We start from the raw sequence: 21,152 nt of genomic DNA on the forward strand, positions 1-21,152 counted from the left end.
CCTAGCAAGGCCTCGCTTTTGGTTGTTATGCAGATATCTGGCAAGGTTCCGGAGGAGAATATTGATTATGCTACACCGCGAAAACATGTGCAGTCTCTACACTCCATATCATCCAATCAGCTCGCTAGGTAACTGATGTATATGCGTCTAGGATGCTCCGGTCTTCCTTCGGCTCTCTTGCTCGCGCTTGATAGCGTCTGATGTTCTTTTCCCTGTCAGTGCAGACATCATTGCGAATTAGCGTCATGGTTTCCAATAACGACTCAAGTGTCTCCACTTCGTCATCGGTTCTCTCTTTCATTGGCTTAAACTTAGACCTACATGTCCCGCTTATCTCCACTCATTGAGACCACATTATTTTCTGAGCTCAAATGGGGCAGACTGATCCTGTTCATGATGACTTGAGTCGCCATTCCCATAACAAAGACTGCGGCTGGGGTAGAGTACAAAAGGGGAGAGAGAGGCCCTTTGGACCAGGTTTCCGTAGGGGGCTGTACCATCTATTAGACATTAGTGAGACAGCTAGAGGCCGTGCTAGCACAAAAACACATAGCGATGATACAACGCATTGGGAGCCGACCCCCAGCAAACTTTTTCCTCCACCTTGGTCGAACTACGAACCGTTCCCCCTTTAACCCCCCACGTAGGGGAATCTTTCGACTATAAATATGGCTCCGTCCACATTCCGCAATCCGAATCACTATGTGTTGAGAACACTACCGGAACCATTAGGTCGTCACGAATCCCACAGGCTCTGCCACATTTCTCTTCTCGCGTCAAACACCATTGCACTCATTCTTGCTACGCCGGCGCTCATTATCCTCCATATTCCAGCAGGTGCCATGAAGCGCTTTGGGTACAAGAAGTCCCGGGATGGATGTACGATATGCAAGCAAAGAAGAGTTAAAGTGAGTCCAGAAGTGAAGACCAGGCAGTCTGCTGAACTTGAGCTTAAGAAGCCATCGCGTGACTGGCTAACTCATCGCTTTTCCCACCACAGTGTGACGAGAAGAGGCCTTGCGGTGCATGTGTTCGCCACGGAGTGATATGCAGCCTTATAGATGGTCAAGATGCTCCAACAGCAGGGGCTCAATCTATGAGAGCACATCCGCTCCGAGAGAGACTGAGGCTACGTCCTTCGTCGGTAAGCTCACAACCCAGCTTAATTTGTTATATCTATTATGGTTTCCCAATATCTCGCCATACTAACCAAGTGTCTCTATAGGAATCCAGCGTGCCTAAGTTAAAACGACAACGAAGCTCACTCATGTCCGTTCCACTGATACCGCGCCCTTCCATTGAGCGAGTATATTCTCCCTGTAATCCCAGTGCGGAGGAGAAACGAGACCCATGCGAAAGTGAGGCTGCTTTCCCATACTTTGCTCGATTCCTGGTTGATCTTGATCCATCGGCGTCACCCAAAGACGGATGGATCTTGGATCTCGAGCTCATGCATCACTTTACGTCCACATCCTACCTAACCTTTTCTTCTTCGCCAATGGTACAGAAGGTCTTTCAGTCAAATATCCCAAATGAAGCCTTCAACCACCCGTTTCTTCTGCATCAAATACTCACCTTCTCTGCATATCACAAGGCATTCCTCCAACCTAGCCAACGACATATCTACCTACCATACGCTGCGAAGCACCAAAATGATGCTATTAACCAAATGCGTCCTGCTCTCGCCGACATCAATTCCTCTAATTGCCACGCAATTTTCGCAACATCGACACTTCTGACCCTGAGTGCCTTTGCGACGTATCCAAGTCAGGAGAAATACGACCCTGCCTTTTCGTCTATCCCTAGTATGCTTGATATTTTTACATTGACCACAGGTATGCGCACAATTTTCCGCACGTGGGATCAAGATCTTCGAAAAGGGCCGCTGGGTGACTTTTTTTCCAATGGTTTCCGAAATACCGTGGTTCGCACGGTAGACGTAAAGCTTCAACCCCTTTTCGACCAGCTTTCTTATGTCGTCTACAAGCTCATGGAATTGCGTCTCCCTCGCTTCGAATATGACGTTGTCAACGAGGCGCTGCTATCCTTGATCGAATGCGTCACCAAAGTCTCCTCGGCAAACACCTTGACTGCGCCTGCTGAGTTTCGCGCTCTACTCATGTGGCCGGGATCGATGTCCAAAGACTACCTAGTACTACTTCGAGAGCAGCACCCAGCTGCACTAATGTTGTTAGCGCATTTCTGCGTTGTAGCGCACATGGCAGAACCGTTTTGTTGGTTTTTAGAAGGCTGGGCAAAGGCTTTGATGGCTGTCATCACGGCACAGATTTGTGACAGCCCCTGGGCCGAATTCATAAAGTGGCCTCAAGGGATTGTGACGATGAACATACATAGAAGTTCCTGAATTTTCGAGAATACATGCTAACCATACACTATTCAGCAACTTGAATGGTGATTATGATGTTGGTTTTTCCCGGCCATACTGGCATAGAGGGTTAACCTGGACCGCCTCTTGCTTTCGAGGGGAATTATTCACCAAGTTTCGTACACAATACAAAACTACAGCCTTAAAACTACACTAAGAACACGCACTTTACCATATGTTAGGTCCCCGGGGACCTGAGCCCACGTCTGGTGTTTACTTCACAGTGCAATCTAGAACTTTTGGCGCGACTGGGTGAAACCTGACGGGCAAGTATACACAGCTTTTCTTGAGTAGGGCGGAATCATTACAAACTGGCTTTGCTCACTATGATCATCCGCTTGAACTTCGATCGATCTGCCATGGCTCGCCCATTCGTGCTCGACCTTGCCGTCGCAATGTGGATACATGGAACTCACGGCTTGATCTCGTTGAAGCAAATAGCCACTTCCCCCACGCCCGCTTAGGAAAAGCTTTTCAAGTGAACCAAGCATGTCGCTTATCAGCGCTGTTCTTAGCGGGGCGTGCCAGGTATCCCCCCTCGCATACAGGCAGCGTTCGTTAGGAAATGCCTCAAATGCCAACGAAGGGGCTTGGGATTCTCCGCAACACAGTAGAGTAAAGACCTCTTACGTCTAATGCGGAGACTTTGACCTTTGATTACCAATGTGACTCTCAGGTACCTAGATTTACGAGATACAAGTATACAGATCCCATTCTAGCTCCATAATAAGCAGGAAACGTCCCATACCGGTTATTGTATCCAGGTACCGAAATTCCCGGCAACCCCTGTCATCAAGAGCACAAGAAGAGTCGTGTAGTAGAGAAGGTAGGTGTAATCAGTACACGCGATGAGAGTTACGTAGCGCAGGATGGGACATCAATCCCCACTCGACTGGAACGATGCGGTAGTCAGAGACCGACTCAGTAATACAGGTGATGATATAATACTATAGAGGTGATGGCCTTCATGGACGGCATGCTCTCGGAGTCTTCATGTCGGTTATGGGACGTTCGAAATGGCATGAAATATCGCTGCACGCGTTAAGTATCTCTGTGCAAACTCCCGCAAGGGAAGAGAAACTCAAAACACTGATCAATCCATAACACTACTACTGCTCGTTACGGTTGACCCCAACATCCAATCTACTTTAGCACAAAACAGTATATGTGTGGATAAGTGGATTGTTCCCACTGCGGTGAGAAATGCGGCATTACTCACACAAGGGGTTTCAATCGCTGACACGGTAATTACAAATTGGATTCAAACGGATCAATAAACTAGCCGCTTCCAAGCTTCTGTGCGTCGATACTCGAGTTGATTTGTAATGATTGATTGTTACGCAAAACAACATAAATATCAGTCTCTCCGCATTGACCTGTTGTTCCATTGCCCTCCTTCGTCTTCCTTTCTTTACCTCCTCTCATATCTATAACATTCTCAAACTCATTACATCCCAAATATTGCCATCATGTCAAGCCTACTGGAGCCCATTGTTGTGGGGAGTAAGCTGACTTTGCGAAACCGAGTAGTCATGGGTTCCATGACACGCAACCGTTGCTTCGACGATTGCAAACCAGGGGAGGCACAAGTCAGACACTACGCAGATCGAGCCAGAGATGGTACCGGTCTGATCGTTAATGAAGGCACTTTCATAGATTGGACTGGCTGTGATTGGAAATATTCTCCTTTCATGATCACTGAGGACCATGCCATTGCTTGGCGTAAAGTCACCGATGCTGTACATCAAGCTGGAGGCAAGATCTTTTTCCAGGCCTGGCATGCTGGTCGCTGTCAGCATGATCAAATGCCAATCATGAAGGAACACAATGGTCGTGTTCTCGCTCCATCCGCTATCAAAGCAAATGATGGCAAATACCGGGATTTACCTGGGCAGCCTGTGCGTGGTAGTTCAAACTCATACTCAGAATGACAAGTCGCTGATCAGACTTCATGCTATACAGGGCCACACCGCCAATATTGAGGCTATCAAAGATGTTAGCGAGGTGATTCAACTTTATCGTCGCTCCTGTCAGCTGGCCAAAAATGCTGGCTTTGATGGCGTCGAGCTGTTAGCTCAAGGGTAGTTAACTTCCTATTACTGCGCGTATCAGACCCAGCTAACTTCCATTATTTACAGCGGCTACCTGCCCCAGCAGTTTCTGAATAGGTAAGTAGCCCAAACCAGTCGATTTATCTTCAAAGCACTGACTCGATAACTAGCCGTGCAAATAAGCGAACCGATGAGTACGGCGGCTCTGTCGAAAACAGGTGTCGTTTCATTCTGGAGGTCGTTGGCGCCATCGCGGAGGTTTTTGACGGGCCGGAGTTTGTCTGCGTGAAAATCAATCCTACGGACTTCTACAATGATTCTATGGTCCAGTTCTCTGAGATGAAGGAGGTTTACACATACCTCATCCGCGAGCTCGTAGCTCGCAAGGTCGGAATCATTAACCTTGGGCGTCGCGGTATCGACCCTAACGCCGGTACTGGCGACTTTTTCGGCCGCGTCAAACGTCCTGCAGGCTATCCCATTCCCGATGGTTATGATCCTGTTCTTGACTTTGGAAAACTAGTCAAATTTCCGGGAAGTCCTACAATGCTTATGGCGAATCATGATTACACGGTGGAAGAAGCTGATTCTCTCATCAAGGCGGGCAAGCTTGATTTGATCACCTTCGGAAGACCATTTATCTATAATCCTGTAAGTGAGAAGTTGTTGAGTTTTACTCTCTTAGAACTTGCTGATCATGTCAGGATGTTATTACCCGCATTAAACACAGTATTCCATTTAACACGAATGACCGAGGACCTACGGTCCATTATGGGCCAGTTCAGGTCGCAGATGAGAATTACAACGACTGGCCAAGTGCCCGTATTTAAGTCATCATCTTGTAACGTAAACGGGTCGAGAATGCTTGTTTAGAATAGAGAAAGTAAAAATAGATACTTATATACTAAACTTATGATGCTCTAGTCAGTGTTAATAATCTGTTATTACTCTAAATAAGGGTAATGGTTTGTTTAGATCCTGAAGAGAAAACGTACTTAACTTATTTTAATTATATATGAAAACCACTCTTTTCTCATAAGTTTATAAAAAGAAATTTTAATTAAAAGAAAAACATAAATTCTCTTTACTTTATTAAAGAACTAAATCAACCAGATTTAGTGTAGAAGAATATTTATAAAATCTAACCCTAACAGCCTGGATAGAGATCCTAATCTAGCGTTCTATAGTAGTTATTATGTCTAGGTATTTAAAGTCTCCGGGAGTTACTATAAGTATAGACGCCGTGTTGGCAAGGTATAAAAGCCCTTGTCGCCAAGGGCACACAAAATGACTGTGCTTATATGCCAACAAACTAGTTACGGAATTGCATAGAAGGCTAGACACTGCACCACGATCCCGCGATCGCGGCTGAGGTACGCACTCACGTCTCCTTATTTTGTCAGGCAGCCACTTGTGACTTATTGCTTCCGAAGCACGACTGAAAACGTGCAACCGATTCTGATATGATGTTGAACATCCAGCGAGGGTCAGAATCGGCTATCAACAGCAGCGTTGCATCTTTTTTGAGACACGCCGAACGCACAATACGCGTTGGGACTGTACAATAGACACTATCAATTTCTTACTGAGTGTCGTTCTCGAGCAGTGGTAAGCAGCTCTGACGGGCTCCCTGAACAAAGAGTTCACTATGTCTCTCACTGCTCAGCGTGCGTAATCCAGCTTAACTCCTATAATGGCTGAAATACCTAAGCTGCTCCTGAGTTCAACGCACATGACCGTCAAACTGATGTAAGCGGTGCACCTACTTCCTTATGTGCAAAACGTAGGTATAATCAGTATACGGCGTGTGCTTGTTATCTAATGCCTCATGATGACAGTACGTAGTACTCTCACCATGAGGGGAAATTATAGATTTTATCATGAGTTTAATTGTGAAGGGCCAGAACCTGCCTAGAAGGTTGTAGTGGCAGCCGCACGCCAGCCTCCAGCACGCACTCATTAAGAACAGAGGTGCTACCCCGTTGAGCTAAACGCCTAAAAGGATACGTAACAACAAGTCATCCACTTGTTGCTTGGCTGCTCTTAATTAGGGATAATGGCTTAGCTATCAACCGGGCATAGCCCGTAACAGTATGTGTACTGCAGCCTACTCACACTCGATGGGCTGATCTGTGGTACACTGGCTTGCTGTTTAACGTACACAGTACTTCCAATACCAATAGTGTCTTGCCCCGTTTAGTATGTCGTTAATATCCTCTTTATACTCTTCAGCTCCTGATGATAAGCTATTAATCATACTAGCCTTGAGGCTTTGATACGCCCATAAGCGTGATTTGGAATGGATTAATGGTGCGATACCTTTGACATCGGTCGAGGGAACGAGAAAGCGATAATGTCTGCTCTTCCTAATTTTTGCTTTCTTCTTTTTCTTGTGGAGTGTTGGCGTTTTGCTGCCGCCGGTTGCATTTCGCGCCTTGCGCATTTTGGCATGGACCTCACGATTTCCGTCCTTCCAATGGAGCCACATGTTGCAAAATTACACTACCAATGCGAGCGTTTTCCGACTATAGTAATAGACCATCAGATACCCTGTCGAGATGTCGATGAAAGGGTTCAAACGGTGTGGCCTGAACTGCGATGTCGACCTTTGTCGCGGTGACTCTGTTGGCCTCGCGAACTGCGATACTAAATTACGGCGTGACGTCGCGGGATGTATGTTAGTAAACTCCCTTTCGTGTCTCGACCATACCCACCAAAGCCGCAGTAGGGCACACGAACGACAACCGACTGAAAGGTAAATAGTGCTCAATAGGGTAGTTTGCTGTAGACACTGTAACGAAGGCCTTTCAAATCTTTTTAGACCTCTGTCAGTGTCTATTGAGTAAAAGGTTTAGCCCTCATTATACAACCATGTTAAAGCTTAGCAGTTAGTTAAAAAAAAACGAAGTTTTACCCCAAACTATTTAGAGGATGAATATGAACCAATCAACTTAAATATCTTCCCCCTTGAACTGCTTCATATCGTTTTCGTCCTCTGAAAGATGTGTAGCAGATTGAGCAGTGCTACTCATGCCAATCAAACTGTCATTATCTAGTCCTAGATGCCCCGCTTGGCTTTCTCCTAACCTGTACCTAAACAATATGTCCCTTAGACCTTGGCGATACTTGAAAAGGCTCCCTTTTGCATGTGCCTCGTAGGCTTGCCTTGATATTCTTGGAACTAATTCATTGATCCTTTCGTGTACAACGTTCTTCCGAAGCATCAGCACTAATGTGCCATCTTTTTGAATCGACACCTTGCTCTTGTTATACGCAGCGGCGATGCTTTCGATTTTTTGTCGGTTGATCGTCTTGCCTGTCTCCCGAAATCCTTGGTCCAGAATGAGAATAAGATCGCAAGCGCATTTGAAAATCATCCGCGCAGCAACTGGGGCCTCGAGTAGCGGCGCACCCAGAGCAAGGGGAATTCCACCGACAACTGTAGTGCAAGTCAAGCATAGAGCACCACCCCAAATAACAAAAGTTTGGCTGAGGGCCTGGGCCATAAATGGCCCAAGGTTACTCCATACTACACGAGCTAAGACTGTGTTGATGTCGTCGAGGATTGCTTCTGGAAGACCAAAGCATCCTTGCGCAATTTCCTTACAAAGGATCTTAGAAATGGTGGGGGTGGTGGCTGCAGAGATCACTCCAGTACCCAACCCAGCACCCGCTGCGGTAATGGTCGCCTTGAGAAATGTTAATGTTTTTTCCACAGCCTGCTCAATCTTTGCATCCACATCCGGGACTTGCGCAGCACACATTGCCTCTGATACCTCTGGACTGCTAAAAAATCCTCTGGTGAGGTTGATCAACGTTTTGATTGACTCCGGGTCATCTATAATTCCAAGCATTAATGATCAGAAATTATACAAAGTGTCAAATGCATGTACCTTGGGAAACGAATGCAAAGTTGGTTCTCAGCGCAGGCCAGAATGAAGCCGTATCCGGCTCCACCTCGAATCTCCGCCTGAACATCGCTTCTCGATCGGAAAGTAATGTCGCCGCGTCTTGACGATGTTGATTGAGCAGAATGAATTTGTCCTTTTTTGTTCCTACTATCATAACTGGAGTTTGGGGAGCAATTTCTACGACTTCTTGTAAAACATTTGCAAGAGCCGACTGCACAGGGCGGTCAGTATCGGTGTCAATACAGAGCCTAAAAACATTCTGTCAGCTGCTAAGCTACGTTAATAAGATGCAGGGTTCAAGGGGAGTCTCCGAACCAAATGACATGCAGGTTGTCCTGATTGAGTAAGTTTCCTGATCTTGCCTTGAGAAAATTTTTGAAGGCAGAGACTTCATTACTATTACCGGTCTGGAAGCCTTCGGAGTCGTGAATAATAATGCCTGGATGCTGGTCTGATTCGAATGCTTCGTTAATGTTGTGGCTCCCTCGCTGGTCTGAATTCTCTTGCGTCTGTTTTGAGGTCAGAATCGTGTTTCCAGAGTGTCGGGCGTAAACTTACCATCTCAATGCCAAACACTCTGTTCAACAGCGTAGACTTGCCAACACCCGTATTGCCACATATTAGAATGCGGCAACACGTGGACGACAAGAATCCGAGTCGCCAAGGGTCGAATATCTCCTCTAGATTTTGAGAGATACAATGGCAATAGTCCTTAAATGATTCAAGATCCCACATGATATGACCAAGAGCTTTCGGAATCCCTAGGGTAGGGTAGCAGTCCACCAAAAAGTAAACGGATGGATGGATCACGGTTCTGTTGAGATCTATTAGTAGAAAAATGTTAATTAAACACCGAGAACTCATGCCAGCAGTGCCAATTTCTGTCTTACGATTGTCGCTATACCCATATAGGCTTCCACGGACATCCCTGTCAAAAATACGCCGACTCCTGATTGACAGGCCTCGGAACCCCGTATTGATTTCTACGTTGTGGGTGGCGACGGCCAAGAGGTCTGGACTCTTTTTCTGAAGCTTTCTTCGCTGCACTTCCTGCAGATTTCCGTGCTGGTGGGATTGGCGAAGATCAAACATCGTGATCTCCACCCCATTTGAGTACTTGAAGTTCCAGGGCTGTGCCTTGATTGGCCTGGCGGCATTAGACGCGCCTGTTGTCTTGTCTGCATGATCTTTAGGCTCTGTCGAATCAGGAAAAACCAGTTTTAGTGGGTTCTCGATTAAATCTCTGAGACGGTCCGGCGGGCTATGTTCGAAGTTTAAGCCATGTGCCTGACTCTCAATGATCATCCATTGCAGGGGATACAAAGAGAGCCCATCATTTTAGGCCCCGCCCCCCATATCCATATGTGCACCAACGAACCAAGCCTGTAGGCAATCTTTTCCGAGTGTGTCGAACTTTGTTTCGATTGGAAGTGGTGGAAAAATAATCCTTTCCTCGTTCAATGCGAGCGCATGTCGAATGTTCTCTACGAAACTAAGATCGGAAACTTCAATGTCGTCTATAAAGGTCATCTTCACTGTGTCAAAAAGACCCATGAACTTGATCGTTGGTGGCTCCTCTATTTGCTTCAAACTTGACAGCTAGTTAGCATATAGTGGAAAGATAAACCAACAAAACGATAATAGTTACCCAAGTCGATATTCTCTTCCTTTGTTCGCCGGCTTCTTGCCCGCCTTGACCAGACTTCTGAGACCTCTCCAAGTAGATCGATCGTTGGCTGGAACAACTCTTTCTAGCGGTAAGCGGCTCAAAAGAACAGATACGGCACGGCATACATCTTGGCCAAAGGTTAGTCAAGCTCGAGGAGCAGAGGCAACGCACCATACATGCACCACGGCTGAAGCCAAAGAACCATAGCTCGTCATGCTTCGAGGTGATCTTCGCGCAACAATACTACGCACGGTCAGCGTGTCATGAATGATTTGTTGATCTATACTCTTCTGTTACCGCGTAAACCCTTTGTATCTGCTCGCGGCATCCATTACCAGTTATTCCGTCGTGAAGTTTGTTCAGGGGCTGTTTATCGGTACCGATACCGGGGAAATATTCTGCAACCTAGCCAACGTCAGAGTCAGATTTGAGTTACCTACAACGGGAGTGGCAGTTCTTGCCTGTTCGATCTCATTACCATCCGGATCTTTGACTCGGCCTAGTTTCACTGCCGCAAAAATACGGAAAACGTTGCTCTGATTCCCATATCCTTGACCTGGAACGAAAGAGGGATGGTGAGCAGAAATACTCTAAAGATCGGCTGCTTACCTTCTGTGCCGTCTTCACTGAACCATGTTCCATCAACACAGACCACAATCCTCTTGTAGCTGATCGGTTTGCCCATGTCTTGCAGTACAATGGCAATCGCCGTCTTATAAGAACTCTGAGTAGAGTGAAAGAAAATTTGTCCCAAGAACACTTGGCTCCACAGCAGGAAATCTCGCTTCACAGTAATTCTTCTCGCTGTGAGCGAAATGCAGGCTACTCTATTTTGTTTCCCCCTTTTTAACCAGCAGGTGCATGACGTCAGTCTCGCTGCCATAACTGCTGACATGCTCGAGAAGCAGGTTCAGTGGCTCATTACCTTGGCAGACGGACATCATGTAGGCCACCACACCAACGATTTGGAAGGGGCGATTGGTTGGGTAAATCGGACCAGAATGTGGCTTATTCTTTTCTGCGGTTTCAATTGGAACTCGAAAATTTCACCAATCGTGACTCGATGTTTCCGGGATTATCTTCCACGCCGCAAATCGCATGCTGCAGTGGACTTTCAGACCCGGCAGGCAAAGTCTCACGGAGATAAAGCTTATGGGATGCAAGCGCGTCCCAAGCGTGTGATACCAATTGACAACAGGGACACTCATAGTAATGCCCTTCTTCGTCGCCATACATTTGTTTCCGTTTTATTCCCAAATGGACACACAGACGCAGTTTCATAAATGAATTCGGAACCAAGAAGCCTTTTTCGAGAAAGAGAAGAGACGTTTAGAAAAATAGTTTTTAAAGTGCGCGCGGCGTACAGGAGCGGTTTAGGTCAGCACTTTGACGTCGCTTTACTACTAAGCAAATATATCATATCGAATCTATTTAAAGACGCTTATTGAAGAACTATCACTTTTGAGCCCGGGTAGGCCTCCGAGTTGCTCTGCACCTATGCATATGATTGTTCACGTGTTGGTTATACATAATGAGACACTCCTTCTGCCCGGCGATGGGGTGTGCAAGACGAATTAGATCATGTACTACTCTTCCCACCACAGGGGTGAAGGTTTAATAAGGGTACTGGGGGTTAGGATAGGGCAATATTTAGGCTTAGGGTCTGCGAATAGCCTTACTCTTCGACCAAAGCCATGAGGATATGGCTTATAAGAGGGGGGGATCGTGTCACGTGCGGAATCGGGGATCGGAAGTCGGGGTCGGCGGCCCTAAGAGAGGGGTAACCACTGCCAAGCCGGCAAGCCAACAAGCTATATAGAGGGCTCTCGATCCTATAAGGGATTGAGAGGCTAAGAGATGAATGCAGTCACCATCACAACCCCTACTTTCTATCCTCTTCACTCTGTGCTATACCCGCCTCTGACAAGTCTATACACAATCGATGGGCTGATTTGTGGTATCTTGGCTTGCTGTTTAACGTACACGGTACTTCCAAGACCAATGGTGTCTTGCCCCGTTCAATAGATCGTTCATATCCTCTACATACTCTTCAGCTCCTGATGATAAGCTACTGATCGTACTAGCCTTGAGGCTTTGATACGCCCATAAGCGTGCCTGGTATTCATAACCTGCACCGTTCCACTCCCGTGCCGCAATAGCATATGCCTTGCTAATAAACAACTCTAGACCTTCTTGTTTATACAGACTGACTAGCAGTTCAGCCATTGCTGTTGGTTCGGCTGGTGCAATTTTTTTGTCTTCCAGATGCCGTTCGAGCAGCAAGATCTCATTGATGCGATCATCGGACAGGTCAACGAATTTCTGTGCAGCTTTGCAGTGGTCACAAACGCAATCGAAGCCGAGTGATGAATTGAGGTACTGTTTTCGCTCTTGCGAGGGCAATAGCGCATAGTTGGCTCCCAAGTAGGATATAGTAATCTCCTCGCCAGCAGCAACATCGCGAACTGCGTACAAGTTGTGTGCGAACAAGTCCCAATCCCACTGAGGTGCTGCATTAGGGCGACAGCTGTGGTTGATCTTCTGCCGTGCTGTTAGTGACGGAAATGGGGGATTTGTCCATGTTTCATTTGTCTCCACTACTGACCGATATATTTGCATGCACCGCAAACATTGCATCGTAATCTGATCCCGGCCAATCCTCTGTCGGCCCACCACTGACTGCATAGCTGTTTGTCCTGAGTCTTGCTTCTATGTTGTACGCATCTTGCCCATTCTGTCGGCCGTAGAGACTGTACACCGTTTGACGTGAGCTTCCTGGAAGCATGTCAATAGCTGCTTCCTCGAAAGCTACCCGAAGTTCTGTCGGTGAGGCCTTGTTCAACCAGCCCTGGTCGACGAATACAATCGGTGATTCCTGCGTGATAAGAGCTCCTGCGCGTATGTGTCTGTCTGCATAGATGCCTCGACCTTTACTTCCGCTAGCTGTAGTCCTGAACGGCGGCTTGCTACTAGAAGAGCCAAGATCTTTGGATGCAAACGCTTTGGATCTAGAGATCTGCTAGGCACGTTCTGGGGTCGTTATAATGGCTATACCGTTTCCGTGGTTGAATCGCGCGTCTACAAACACGCAGTATTGCTGTCCGCGGTTATCCGACCAACAGTTCTCTTGCTAGTAAGATGAGGCACCATCCCCATTGTCAATGGTAATTACACAAGCGTCTTGCCCAATGATTTGCTTGTAAAGAGTAAGCAGATCACTGCCAATAGCTTGCCCGGCATAAATTGCCGCGAGAACAATCTTCGAAGAGTGCATTTTGTTAATGTCTAGGCAGTAGTTCATAAGATTAAGAGGTCATCGCTTTCGATGAGATTCTAACATGCGCGGAGCATCTTTCTCTTTCGTAAGACAAAGCATAAAGACAGATTATTATCGCCACTGTATTAACAGTTCTACCGACATGGAACTAACTGAGGCTTGCTTTTTAGATAAATGTGAGTTTACTCCTTCCTAGTTAGAATTTCAATTTAAGCTCAAGATATTCAAAGGAAATTTCTCAGAGAAAAGTTTCTTTTATCAAAAATTAATATCTCATTTACAAACTAGTTTTCTTAATGTACTAATTGTAATTACTTAATCATTTTAGCATTTAAGGAGGTGGTTTTTTTGAAGTAGCAGTAGCTCTATAAATACAGAGTAGATACCCCTCTTAAAGAATCCTGAACATGAAGTCGTTTCTCATCCACTCGTCACATTACCAAAATAATCTATAACAATGCATATCCTTATCTTTGCAATACTACCTACAGTTCTACTTGCCCAGGAGCCTGTGATGGATCCTGACTTCGCCAGACCAAATATTCCGGTAGTGATGCCACTGGATCCCGGGGCTGTACCCCCGGGGATTGAGATTCCACCAGCAATGGTATGGATAGGTGGTGGAATGGATCCACAGATAGGTGGCGGCGGAGGAGGAGGAGGAGGAGGCGGCGGTGGCGGCGGCGGCGGAGGAGGAGGAGATCCGATCATGGAAAATGTTCGCCACGGACGCTTCTCTACTAAATCCGGCGGTAGTCTTGGTCGCAGTAGCGGCGCCGGTAGCGGTCGCTCTTCCAGAGCTGGTCGCCCTTCAGGTGGCAGTCGCTCTAGGGGTGGGATGTAGGGGAATAATTATTTAGAAGGAGGAATTTTGGCTCGCTTGAGTTTGAACTTCTGGGGGGGAAAGGAGAAGAAAAAAACGGAAGGGAAGCTATGTTTTCTCGAAGCCTGTCATGATCAATAAATATGCACGTTCACGCAGGCAAAGCTAGTCCACCAAGCTTACTATGGCAGGGCAAGTATTTCATAGTCTCACTGGTCAATAGAGCTTTGTGTCTATCACAATATGGGCTTAGGTTACCAACGAAATACTAGAGACTGTCTAATAGGAACGCGTCAGCCAACGTGAATTACTTAGCACTAAATGGACTATATATAGAAGGTCAGTAATAGCATTTTGAATTTGTTAACTGAATGCAAAGCGTGTTTTCTACAGTCTTTTGATTGCTTTTTTAGGGGTCTATAATACTAGACTAGAGCAGTCATCTACATATTTTTCTAAAGAAGGGAAATATGAAAGGAGGCTAAGGGGAGAAAGCTCGCAAAGTTCTTACAGTTATATTTCTTCTAGTATCACTTACTATACTAAGGCGGAGCAAGTACGGATTGTAACGATGGGGTGTTGTCCTGAGACATGAGTTCTCTCAATGACATCATTCCGGGACCGTTGCAATTGAGCATATACGCCGCACTTTACATTGAAATCCTACCCTATCTCATGTAGATTGCTTGATATCCTTGAGCGACCACTGCAGCAAGTCATACTAACACCCCTACTGATCTGCTTCTCTGCGGAGGCTAAGGAAGCTAACCACCTATTATTCTACTGAGTGACATCAGAAATAAGAGACGATGATGATCAATGCTTCACCTTCTCATCCCGCCAAAGCCCATGAGGCCTATAAGATCTCTCAAGCGATAGATCAAGAGCTAGTCACCATCGCTCACGACTTTAAAGACTTTTTACACACTTAAAATACCTGACGGAAATCAGCCGAACTGGGCTATGACCGAAAAATCGGGACAGACCAAACGAAAAGTAGCTAGACAGTAAGACTTCGAGGGCGTCAGCATGTAGAGTATGCAGCTTGACCGTTCGGTTCTCTACGTCACATATCCTCGGGGAATATGTGCCAGGGGCTTCGCCTTTGTTGCTATGGCGTGAACAACATTCAAACCAACACCAGCAGCAGTAACGGCAGGAGTGGCAGCGGATTTCCAGATCGACCGAGCAAAATACGTAAGCAGTTTCTGTAAGAAGGATAGCCTGTGTATAGGATTTCGCCCAATAAAAGCATGACGACTGACCTGAAAATTCATCTAGAAAGCTTAGGAGAATTACTAAATCATAGCAAGTTGCATATGAAGTACCTTCAAACTTTAGACTACTTATGTAATTGGTATCTGCAAGACGGATGCTTTCTTGGTTCATCCAGTAACGCTCAAATATTCTCCAGCTGCCCTTCAATTTCCACACTCGTGCTAGTGATCAGACTAGCATTAATACTTACGTATACATACAGACATGCTAGGTATGCATTAACTACACTCTCGGCTGCTTAGATCCGATTAAGCTTAGCTTTTCAGTAGTTTACTTTTATTTTAACTAACCTCACCCTACTCTGATGGTCAACTCTACTTTCTACTAAGACGTCATTTAGACTTTAGGTAACTCCAGGATCTTAACTGCAGCATCTTAAACCTTTGAACTTCAACTTTATTTAAGTGAAGATCTAGCAACGAAACTCCATAAGGCTCTTGTCTACAAAACTGTAATAACAAAGCATTTAATAGGCCTGGAATAGGAAGTGATTAGGGCCGGTCTCCTAATTCCTATGGTAATAGACTGGCTCCAATGACTGTCAGCGGTGTGCTGGGATTTCTAGCTTTTGGAGTATCGATGCAACATTCGATTTTCATGCTCACAAGGCCTGGAATGAGTGAGGGGTGGTGGGGGAGGGGGTGGACGGGAGGAGGAGGCGGGCGCTGGAACACCGGCATTGGTGCGGTGATTGGGGCGGGCAACGGAGATGAAGAACCAGTAGAAGAAAGGAGCACACAAAAGGTTTACCATCGTATTAACAAGATGAATGGCACTGTGTAAGTATTCATCATGGCGTTGTAGCAGGAAGACGTGCTGACGGAAGATTTGCTACGGGATTATACCGCTCTCGAATCTTTAGAGGAGACTGACTGACCGATTGAGTCTTGTCAAACGGTGGATTTGGACCATAGCCATTACGCACACAGGGGGCATTAATTCAACAAATGCAGTATCCGTTCTTACTTCCCATATCAGATTATTGGGTCGGCATTTTATTGTTAGAAACTCCTAATAAAACAGTCAAGTAAGGGCCCTTCAATTCATCTATGCAGTCTTTTTCAAATACAACGTTAGTCACCTAGTTGGTTGGTAGGCCATACTACAACATCATAGTATCCACTAATATTAATTATTTGACATAACGTACATGATAAGCGAGTGAGACAGACAAGCGAGTGAGACAGTAAACCGCGACCGTCGCACCTTGACGCGACCGGCACCTTTTCCTCTACAATAAATCATGGAATCAGCTAGTATTGAAAGAAGGTTACAAATTGCCCTTCAAGCAATGAGAAATGACCCAAAACTTAGTGCTCGGGCCGCAGGTGCACTCTATACAGTCAGTCACGCAACATTAAGCCGGCGACTAAAGGGAATAGTCTCACGACGCGACAGCATGCCTAATTCACGGAATTTATCAGATTTAGAAGAGAAGACAGTAGTTGAGTATATTCTCGACCTAGATGCGCGATCATTTCCTCCCCGGCTGAGTGGTGTGGAAGAAATGGCTAATCGACTTCTCGCAGAGCGCGACGCGCCTCCAGTTGGGAAGCGCTGGGCTTCTAATTTCGTCAAGCGACAACCACAGCTTAGGACGCGTTTCTTTCGCAAGTATGACTATAAGAGAGCTCAATGCGAAGATCCAGAGGTGATTCGTGGCTGGTTTTCGCTTGTGAAGAATACAATTGCGAAGTATGGTATTGCTGATGCTGATATCTACAACTTTGATGAGACCGGCTTTATGATGGGCGTTATTGCTTCTGGAATGGTTGTTACAAGTGCTGAAAGGCGTTCAAATACGAAGATGACACAGCCTGGCAATAGGGAATGGGTTACAGTTATCCAGGCTATTAATTCCCAAGGGGAGAGCATCCCGCCATACATCATCGTTGCAGGCCAGTATCACCTCTCAAGCTAGTATACAGAAACCTCTCTTCCGGGCGATTAGGCTATTGCAACGTCTGAAAATGGATGGACAACAAACGAGAGAGGTATTGACTGGATCAGACACTTCGACATTTATACAAAACCACGTACGTCTGGGAAATATCGCCTCCTCGTTGTTAATAGTCATGAAAGTCACCACTCCGCAGCCTTCGAGCTCTTTTATCAAGAAAACAACATTATTACACTGTGCATGCCGGCTCACTCGTCTCATCTACTTCAACCCTTAGATGTTGGTTGTTTTCAGCCGTTAAAGAATGCCTACGGTCGGCAAATTGAGAATAAGATGCGGCGAGGCACAACCCATATCTCGAAGGAAGATTTCTTTGCAGCATTTCACGAAGCTTTTAAGCAGTCTTTTACGAGGAAAAATATCCAGGGAGGTTTCCGAGGAGCTGGACTTGTCCCTTTGAATGCAGAAAGTGTTCTCTCAAAGCTGGATGTAAAGTTCCGAACGCCAACGCCTGAGGAGGGGGTCCCTCAGACACCAGACCCTTGGATCTCTAGGACGCCGAGCAACCCAAGCGAAGCAAGATCACAGTCTACTTTTATTAAGAGTCGAATCTCACGCCACCGAAGCAGCTCTCTAGCATCAATTTATAGTGCTGTGAGTAAGCTAGCCAGAGGGACAGAAGGACTAGGGCATCGGGTAGCATTACTAGAGTCAGAGGTTCAAATCCTTCGAGAGGAGAATGCAATATTAAGTCGGCGTCGAAGGGCTAAGAAAACACGTCTACAGAAAGGAGGAAGTCTTACTATATCTACTGGAGAGGATATACAGTCGCAAAGAGAGGCAGACACGCAACTACAAGAGGAAACGCGACGGAGTAGTGGTCGCAAAGTGAGGTCTGAGACGACTCATCGTCGGTGTGGCGTATGCGGGAATACAGGCCACAACGCGAGAACATGTCAATTTATTAAGGAAACATCCGAAGAATAGGAATCCGAGTAGTATTAATCAATCTAAGATTTCTTGTTATAGATTTCGATATTATTGTCGCGAAGGTCTGGTTTACTGTCTCACTCGCTTGTCTGTCTCACTCGCTTATCATGTACGTTATGGCTTTAAGCTACTTGTAATATTCTAATTAATAAATATAAATTCCGATTTTCAGCATCGAAGCAATAATTTGTTGCGCTTAATTTAGAAAGTTTAGCACCTTAAGACGATTTTTAAACAGCTATGTAGAACTTCAGCTTGCGGCAGCGTCATTAATTGCATTTAGGCGTGACAACGTTTTATGGGGGAAGCAGGTCGAGTAAGATAAAGTTTAGACAAAACCTCGGGCGTCGGCGGCCAGCGGCGCTATTGAGGGTGCTAATATTGACTAGATTGATAGCTAAGTTAATAGTTAAAAGATTTCCTTGTCTAGATTGGTTTTCGCGGTCACGGGGATGGAATCAGCCTAAGCAAGCAATGAAATAGCGGCTTCTCCAACCAGCGACGCCTTCAGAGGGTTTGAGATTTAGTCCTTCAAAGGCAAAAGTATGTTTCATAACCTTACACAAGAAAGATGCCGACTCATCCGCAGACTGGTGTTATAAAAAGTTTCTTGTTTGGACGTCCGTCTCGTGATAGGACCTGTTGCATCCTGGCAAATCAGGTGTCGGCTAATAAACATCATAGAGACGTCAACAACTCCTTTAGCATAGGTCAGTTTCAGGAGCACTAGTCTCTTACAAAGGCGCCTCTTTTACCTCTTTCCGGTATAGGCGCAAAACCGGCAGCAGTCTAAGCCAACCTCAAGTTCAATACCGTTCCAAGGTACCTAGCTAAGTGCTAGCCCATGGTCACCGATAGCAGCGATTATTATTCCGTTGCTCCGCATGCTGTTTTCATTAGACCGCATATCTAATCTAGTAGTACTGATTTCTTACTTTATCACTTATGGCTAACCTGCCGTTATTCCGGGCTTAAACTTTAGTATTGAAGGACGGATGGTATGCGAGCAATGTCGAAGAAATCATGACTATTGGTCTTACGCAAAGTTACTAAATAGCGTTTGGCTCTGCGTATATTCTTACTTTTCCTAGTTCGTTGCTTCATGGTGGATTAATGTACTGATACCAACGAACTCACAAAGCTGCTTCCTACTGCGAGCGGAGTGGGAATAGGTGTCTGAGTCTTGTAAAGACAAAGAAAAAGGATTTGATTGTAGAATAGATAACTAAACTCAAGACGATAATGCTAATTTAACTTAACTAATCAAATCTGGTTATACCATGGTTAGATTCATTTAAGCACGTTGTTTACGTCATGATGGATTTGATTATGACTGATGACGCGACCCTACGTAAGTCAGTGCTGCCATAGCGTAGTTTGTCGGCCTTGTCGTCTCGCAGGGAATTCAATTTTGTTTTCGCAAAAACGAAAGGTCTAACAAATGCTTCGACACGAACTAATCCTCCTTGATGGCTTGCCATGTGCGACGAGGCCGTTTAAGCACACTCATGGGTTACTCATGATGGACAATCAACAAAACACTCATTCTAATTTCTCGGCGTTTCGGCTCTTTCGGCTCCCGGGGTTTCGGCGATCACTCCTCTCGAAATGCCGCCTGGATTGAACTAGTGTTCTTCAGTCCGAGGCGACTTGCTTCAGGCGACGAAGTTGATTCCCTTTATTCTCCATGTATTCATTCCTTAAATAGCTTGTTAAGTAGTCTTACTTTAGGGCGTATCGCTGTCTGCTTGTAACATAAGTTTGTAGGGGCCTAGTAAGCCATAACAACCCGAAAGGCCCAATGCATCTGGTCCTGGCGTTCCAGCTAGAGATTTACGGCCTAGCGGCATACATGACTGAGAAAACACCTTCTGGACTTGTTTAGTTGCAGTCATTGTGGACTTTGCTACAATTATTTACAAGATCTATCTTCGGTGAGTCGAGCTAGGGGTAGGTTTAGAGTAACCTATCGTCCATTTCTGTGATGAAATCGCGACTGGAAAATCTACTAGACGCTCAATTTGATCTAATCATTCATACCCCCATCTGAATCGTGACTCTATAAAGCATACCCAGCAAATGGCGCTTTAGTGAAGTGGCTAGGAGTAATCAGTTGTCCCGATCGCCCAATACCCCGTGGCAGAATTGACCTGGTACTAGTAATAACGAAGATTCCACAGACATGTCCGATATTGGTAACATAAATCTAGAGTTGCAATTGATCGGTAGCTAGCAAGTCCATCATCTGTTGGCCTACCGTAAACCAATTTTCTGCATGTGGAACTTGCACAGTCCTTTCCACTCCACCGCTCAAGTCCATAGATTGTGCCGCATGAAAATGACTTGGTGATTTAACTGAATTCTCAGCACTTGCAACACTACTTTGAGCAGCAGGAACATCGTTGGACGCTCCAAACCCCATAGTTCTTAGAAAACCATCCATTTCGTCTCTGAACTCCAGTTGCTCTGCCCTCAGAGGGACGGGAGCCAGTTTGAGCTCAGTATAGCGAACAGCAACACTGTGGAAAACTCGGAAGAGGCGAAAGTGGTTTGCGATTGTGTTGGATTGATCACTAGTCGATTGCATAGAGCGCACAAAGTCTTGCATGCGTCCTAGATCGCCTTCATCCCCTGTCTCTATGACGTGACAGAACAGAACGATGAAGGGAACGAAGGGCGAGAACAGTATTGTCCTAAAAGAATGTATTTGTCAGAGGTCTCGTGGTTTTGTGTTCAAAGTTGTGGCGGAATGGCTGTGCATACCAGTTCACATAGTAGGGTATATATTGCGATGATCCCAAACCAAAATATTGTCACGAAAATTTCCATAGCAGGAGCTTCCTCAAAAAAGCATGATCGTTGGCTGC

At 45.8% G+C, this 21,152-nt stretch overlaps 5 protein-coding genes across 5 annotated transcripts; 3 read left to right on the forward strand and 2 right to left on the reverse strand.

The window, feature by feature from the left end:
- Positions 1-842: 842 nt before the first annotated feature.
- CTRU02_215208 (fungal Zn binuclear cluster domain-containing protein) lies at positions 843-2,365 on the forward strand (the record flags this gene model as incomplete). Its single annotated transcript, XM_036730485.2, has 3 exons — positions 843-908; positions 1,001-1,144; positions 1,226-2,365. 3 exons carry the CDS (start codon positions 843-845, stop codon positions 2,363-2,365), a joined length of 1,350 nt encoding a protein of 449 aa, XP_036577728.2.
- Positions 2,366-3,855: 1,490 nt separating this feature from the next.
- CTRU02_215209 (nadh:flavin oxidoreductase nadh oxidase) lies at positions 3,856-5,267 on the forward strand (the record flags this gene model as incomplete). Its single annotated transcript, XM_036730486.1, has 5 exons — positions 3,856-4,284; positions 4,349-4,467; positions 4,525-4,554; positions 4,608-5,088; positions 5,142-5,267. 5 exons carry the CDS (start codon positions 3,856-3,858, stop codon positions 5,265-5,267), a joined length of 1,185 nt encoding a protein of 394 aa, XP_036577729.1.
- Positions 5,268-7,388: 2,121 nt separating this feature from the next.
- On the reverse strand, positions 7,389-10,702 carry CTRU02_215210 (uncharacterized protein; the record flags this gene model as incomplete). Its single annotated transcript, XM_036730487.2, has 11 exons — positions 7,389-8,275; positions 8,331-8,596; positions 8,664-8,857; positions 8,907-9,172; positions 9,239-9,609; positions 9,727-9,939; positions 9,997-10,144; positions 10,194-10,260; positions 10,315-10,422; positions 10,458-10,573; positions 10,627-10,702. 11 exons carry the CDS (start codon positions 10,700-10,702, stop codon positions 7,389-7,391), a joined length of 2,712 nt encoding a protein of 903 aa, XP_036577730.2.
- Positions 10,703-11,991: 1,289 nt separating this feature from the next.
- Positions 11,992-12,802, reverse strand: CTRU02_215211 (uncharacterized protein; the record flags this gene model as incomplete). The annotated part of the gene is made up of 2 exons (XM_036730488.1): positions 11,992-12,558; positions 12,623-12,802. The coding sequence occupies 2 exons, from the start codon at positions 12,800-12,802 to the stop codon at positions 11,992-11,994; spliced, it is 747 nt and encodes a 248-aa protein (XP_036577731.1).
- Positions 12,803-16,794: 3,992 nt separating this feature from the next.
- CTRU02_215212 (transposase) lies at positions 16,795-18,282 on the forward strand (the record flags this gene model as incomplete). Its single annotated transcript, XM_070206406.1, has 2 exons — positions 16,795-17,297; positions 17,406-18,282. 2 exons carry the CDS (start codon positions 16,795-16,797, stop codon positions 18,280-18,282), a joined length of 1,380 nt encoding a protein of 459 aa, XP_070059897.1.
- Positions 18,283-21,152: the final 2,870 nt, after the last annotated feature.

This window comes from Colletotrichum truncatum, assembly GCF_014235925.2.
Source record: "Colletotrichum truncatum strain CMES1059 chromosome Unknown Contig_0014, whole genome shotgun sequence".
Lineage (NCBI taxonomy): Eukaryota > Fungi > Ascomycota > Sordariomycetes > Glomerellales > Glomerellaceae > Colletotrichum > Colletotrichum truncatum.